The 6006-nt window shown below is 37.5% G+C and overlaps 1 protein-coding gene across 1 annotated transcript in view; it reads left to right on the top strand.

Annotated features, from left to right (window-relative positions):
- Positions 1-6006, top strand: part of LOC107699563 (plasma membrane calcium-transporting ATPase 3-like) — a 56384-nt gene that overhangs the window by 41747 nt on the left and 8631 nt on the right. The window contains exons 20-22 of the mRNA XM_016500862.1: positions 329-436; positions 2404-2586; positions 5832-6002. Coding sequence (XP_016356348.1) covers positions 329-436; positions 2404-2586; positions 5832-6002 — 462 coding nt within the window. The remainder of the gene's footprint in view (positions 1-328; positions 437-2403; positions 2587-5831; positions 6003-6006) is intronic.

Here is a 6006-nt window from a genome sequence, read left to right as displayed (position 1 = left end):
TATATATATATATATATATATATATATATATATATATGTGTGTGTAGGCCTATATATATATATTCTTCAAAATATCATCTTTTATGTTCCACTGAGAAAAATGCATGCAAAAATGCATACAGGTTTGAAATAACATTTTTGGGTGAACTATATCGATAAATCCAATCAACAGATTTATACAGACTATTTTTGAAATCAGAATTCTATCTGGGCCTGTCCATGAGGTTGTATGAAAGGTGACATGAGAGGGTAACTGATGTACTGTGTGCCTGTGCTGAGTAAGCAGGTGTTGACTATGTTTGGTTGTTTGCTGTTGATCTGTGTGCAGATTGTGATTGTGCAGTTTGGGGGCAAGCCCTTCAGCTGTGCCCCTCTCAATGTGGAGCAATGGCTGTGGTGCCTCTTTGTGGGAGTTGGAGAATTGCTGTGGGGTCAGGTAGGAGAGCAAGAGACACAAAGAACAAATAAGGAGAACAACTATGAAAGACAATATTTGTGTAACTGAAGGTATCGAGTATTTAATCAAGTTTAAGATTTTTCAAAATTCTTATGGATATGACATCTTATTTCCCCAAAGAATCCAATGTCTGATAATTGTCCATTTTGAAAATATTGCATCAGCTGATAACTGTGCTAGACTGCCTTATAAACACAAGTGGTTATCCTGCCTAGATGTTTCAATATATTTTTAGTGAACTTTAAGAAAATATTAAAATAGATGTTAATTATTTTGTGTGCATTCAATATACTTTCCTTTTCAATTGTATTATACAGTGTATGTGAACACCCAAACTCCACACCCAAATGTGCCACATGCGATTCATTTTAAACCAGTGTCTATTAATTGGGAGTTAGTCCTCCTTTTACTGCTACAACAGCTTCTACTCTTCAGGGATGGCTTTTTTGTACTAGATGTTGGAACATAGCTTTGTGAAATTGCTCCCATTAAGAGACACAAGAGCATCAGTGAGGTCAGGCACTGATATTGGGTAATGAGGTCTGGCTCATCCCAAATTCATCCCACGGGTGTTCAATTGGGTTCAGGTTCTTCCACAGTACAGCATTTTATTGATGTAAGAGCTCTTTGAGTCTCATCCTACTGTGAATATTTGTCAGTAGATGTATGATCAATTTTATGCATCTTGAAGTATCGTAAATTGGTGTAGCCAAAATAGACAAGCCCGTAAAAGGTGCTAAAAGCTATTTTTAATAGAATACTTAGAAAATATCACAGACCACAGGCTCATTGTCTAACCACTCAAAGCCAAGTTTTTTAAGGTACCTTCTGCCTGTCATTTTGCATATTCATAGGGCAGTCCAAATATGGGCAGCAGGAAGCTGAGAGATTGGTAGATTAATTGGATCTTGCAAGTTAAGCGCTTCAAACTCCAGCTTCATAAGCATTTTTCAGTTTTGTCTCACAAGAATGTTATTTTGCTCATTTGCTGCCGCCACTTCTGACGTCTCAGCGGATTCTTTGTAGGGTGGAGTTTTGGGAAGAGGGGGGTGGTTCATTCCATAAATAAATCTGATAGAATGGCAGTACTTTTAATTAGTGTCTATGTATTTTTGGCCATAGTACCATCCTGGAGCTGCATGGGAATTGAGAATGTGGTTTCTCGGACATATATACATATTGGTCAGACATTTGATAGAGCTGAACAATGATTGTGACAATATTAAAGATCTGGCAGATATGATAAGCTGATAATTAGTTTCATGTTAAGGCTGACAGTAAAAATCTAGACTATTTTGTCTAAATAAATTCAAAATAAAACACTAAAAACTAAAAACAGTTAATTAAGTGAATTTACACATCACAACATTATAATTGTACAGGATGAAACATGGGGAAAAGAGCAATATCCAATATGCTACTGTTCAAAAATGTTCCATGTTCAAATATTTTATTTTTTATGTTATATTCTCAGCAAAACTGCATTTATTTGATCAAAATTACAGTAATATTACAATTTAAAGTAACTAGTTTCTATTTTAATATATTTTAAAGTGTAATTTATTTCTGTGATTGCAAAGCCATCAATATATGCTTTTGACCGTCTCAGCGATATCTTTGTAGGGCAGAGTTTTGGTAATAGGGAGTGTGTCTAATTTAGTTTCAATCAGTTCCAGATTTCCAGATGTATTTTATATACTGTATATCAAGCACTGCTCACCATCATACACAGTGGTGTGCACAAAACCTCTGGAGGGGCAGGGTGAAATGGCATTACAAGGGCACAAACGTGGTCCGGGGGTGTCCAGGGGCACCTAGATCGGACCGAAAGGGCACTTTAGCACACCTCAACTCGAGAACCCCTGCACCCACCCTTTGTGCATGCCTCTGATCATACAGTATCAGTCATTCCACTCCTTTTAAACTAATTCTTCTTTTCATCTCAGGTGATAGCCACAGTGCCCACTAGTCACCTGAAGTGTCTGAAGGAGGCAGGCCATGGGCCAGGGACAGACGAGATGACGGAGGACGAGCTGGCCGACGATGAGGAGGAGATAGACCACGCTGAGAGAGAGCTACGCAGGGGGCAGATCCTCTGGTTTAGAGGCCTTAACCGTATCCAGACTCAGGTGCTGTGCATGCGACCCCTTACCTCTGACCAATCAATCCCTCTGGTAGAACTAGTTAGAGCACTAGTCACGTAAGATGGTTTCCACAGACAGTAGAACTTTTGTCTCCTCAAAGAATGCTCTTTTGCTTTTCCTTTCGTTTCCTCCTCTACTCTTCCCGCTCTCTCTAGACCCTCTCTGAATCACCAACATTAGTTCATCCTTGCCTTCTTCCTTTTCTCTTTCCTCCTCTCTTTCGCTAATCTGTCTTTGTCTCTGCTTCCCACTGTTGGGACCCTTCACTTGCATATAGATTTCCCCCAACATGAATGTATAAAATTCCCTCCCCCCTTCCCTGCTCAGAGCTCTGTTTTGTCACTTTATTATGTAACTCGAGTCCTTTAAATTCCTAATTTATTGCTTAGTAACTCATTTGGCTCAGAGTCACAGCACAGAATCAGACGCATTCCCGACACGCTTCATGGGACTTGAGAATGTTGCTCCTCAGACTTGATAGAGCTGGAAAGATTTGACGAGGATCTGAACAATGTTTGACTCTGGGGATGCACCAATATTTAAGATCTGGTCGATATGATAAGCTGTTAATTATTTTCATGTTGTGGCTGATATTGAGTATGAGTATGAAATAAAGGGGTCAGTAAGATTTTTAAAAATGTCTTTTAATTGTTTTATGCTTACCAAGGCTACATTTATTTGATCAAAAATGCAGTAAAAACTTAAAAATATATATTGTTATTATTTAAAATAGATTTTTTCCCCGTTTTAACATATTTTAAAATGTAATTTATTCCTGTGATAGCAAAGCTGAATTTTCAGCATCACAAAGATCCTTCAGAAATCATTCTAAAATGCTGAATTGATGCTCAAGGAACAAATATTATTATCAATGTTGAAAACATTTGTGCTGCTTAATATTTGAGTAGAAACTGTGATACATTTTTTCAGGATTATTTGATTAATAGTAAGTTCAAAAGAACAGCATATAGTTGAAAGAGAAACCTTTTCACATTTTAATTGTCTTTACTGTCATTTTGATTAATTTAATTTGTCCTTATTGAATAAAAGTATTAATTTATTTCAGGAAAAAAAAACTGACCCAAACTTTTGAACGGTAGTGTATCTGCTGATACAATAAAATTAACCTCTAATATCTACTGATATGGTGCTGTTTTATAGTGCATCCCTATCTTACACATCATAGCTCATAACATTATCATAAATGTGCCTAACTTAATTACAATATAGGGTAAATATATTAAAAGTAGTTATTGTTTTGATTTGATCTGTATATATATAATCAACCAATTGTGTATTATACTATCATGTTTCTCTTTCCATTTTCTGTTCACTATCTCTTTGACTCTACAATTTTCAACCTTCATGGAAACTCAGCTCACAGGTCTTTTTTTTGGGGGGATTGTTGAAGTAGTTTGATTTGAGGCCAATGCTTAATTAATTTCCTTGAATACACTGAATTATACTGAACTGAATTATACTTATGCTTATACTTATAGTTCTCAGTCTGGACTCCATCCATGACTTTAAGTGAGATTTTTCTCTTTTTTTGGGTTTGCATAGAATTGTCATCTGCTGGTTCCTTAAATTATTAAACTTAGTAGCATCTTTGTGGAAGGATCTGTTGTGTGGTGCACGTGTGACTTGTGAGTTAGTATTACTTTTGTTTCCTGAACTGCGCTAGGTACATATATGATATTGAAGGTCAGCAGGCATAGAGGAGGTGGGTCATGGGTGGGGGTGCCTGTTGGTTTATGGCACTGTAACTTTAGAAAGAGCTTTTATAATAGAACATTCTCAGAGCACATGCATGCATGATGCAGCACTCACTCTTTTGTCCATGTTCTTGCCAATATACACCATCAGTGAACAGACTTGATGGGATAGTAGAGCATTATATAGATATTTCTTTTTTTAAATTTGGAGTGCCTGGTATGGATTTCTGAAGTGCTTGTAAAGCTCCTTACAAGGTTTCCATTGATTCCTTCACTGCTCGACACTGAGTAGGCAAAACACAACACACATTATAGCGGCTGGCCTCATATCATCAGTCAGCCTAATCTAATCACGGGTTTCATCCTGCGTTGGCTCCAATGAGGAGAGCCCCTCCATTTCTCAGTGTTGTGTTTTTGACGCAGGGTATTTGCAGATGAATTATCGATGAGGTCTTATGCAAGCTGATTGCATATTCTCACGGCATTTCCCATTTTGGTTTGGCATGGTTCAGCTTGCTCTTAAGTTGCTCTTGAGTTTCAGAGAAGTTAAACATTTGGGGTGGTGTGGTTGCAGAGGTATCCATTTGTTGTGTTAGCTTTTATTACAAAGTGATGTTCAGTGAACTTATCTTGTGCAGTCTATTTGATATTTTAACAAAGCCATTTAGAAACAAAAGAATGCTGCAGTGACGTCCACACTCCATTTGTGGAAAAACAGAACAGAATCATGTTAAATTAACTGACAAATTAAGGCAGCGTGTTTCTTTAAAGTGAATATGAAACGCCGCTTGCAACCAATTTATTTTTTCTTGAGTGAATGTGATATTGGATGTGATATGGAAAATGACTGAATAGTGGAAAGTGATCTTGATATGACAGGTCTTGGTGGTCAGCGAAAAGTTGTTTTAGTTATTACATTTTGATGAATGATTATAAAGACTTTTATTTTTTTTGTTATATTATGCACCAATAAATTATTCTCAATAAGACCCAGACCATGTACTAAGTAAATTGTGATCCTGGTTGCAGATCCTTAAAGGGGTAGTTTACCCAAAAATGAAAATTATGTCATCATTTACTCAGCCTCATGTTGTTTTATGTATGACTTTTTTTCTTCTGTGGAATACAAAAGGAGAAATTCTTAATTAATTATGTTGGTTCCCATGTTTGTGAAGCCCCAAAAAGGACAAAAATGCCATGTGCTTTCCAAGTAGCTAGTCAGCCGCTTTGTGTGAGGAACAGACTGAACAAAAAAAAATGTGTTAACAGCAAATGGTTTTGGAACAACAAGAGGGGGAGTGAATAATGACAGAATTTTCATTTTTGGGTGAGCTATCCTTTTAATGTTTAAAGATGTACCCCTTAGTACACAATGCCAGCATAGCTTTGTTTTCTCCTGCCGGGTGAAGTATCACAAGCATATTTTCTCCTCGCTCTGCTCCTTCCTTGTTACTCTTTCTCTCTCTTTCTTTCTCTGAATTGTGTATATGATGTGGTTCTCTCTCTCTCCTGCAGATGGAGGTAGTGAGTACGTTCAAGAGAAGTGGTTCGTTTCAGGGTGCAGTGAGACGTCGATCCTCAGTGCTCAGCCAGCTCCATGACGTAACCAATATTTCTACCCCCACTCATGTAGTTCTCTCCACTGCCAATGCAAGCGCCGCTCCCGGGAGTGAGTTCCCTGCTTTCCCTA

The sequence above is a fragment of the Sinocyclocheilus anshuiensis genome, unplaced genomic scaffold (genome assembly GCF_001515605.1).
Source record: "Sinocyclocheilus anshuiensis isolate Anshui unplaced genomic scaffold, SAMN03320099.WGS_v1.1 scaffold879, whole genome shotgun sequence".
Lineage (NCBI taxonomy): Eukaryota > Metazoa > Chordata > Actinopteri > Cypriniformes > Cyprinidae > Sinocyclocheilus > Sinocyclocheilus anshuiensis.
This window is presented reverse-complemented; position numbering and strand designations above follow the sequence as displayed.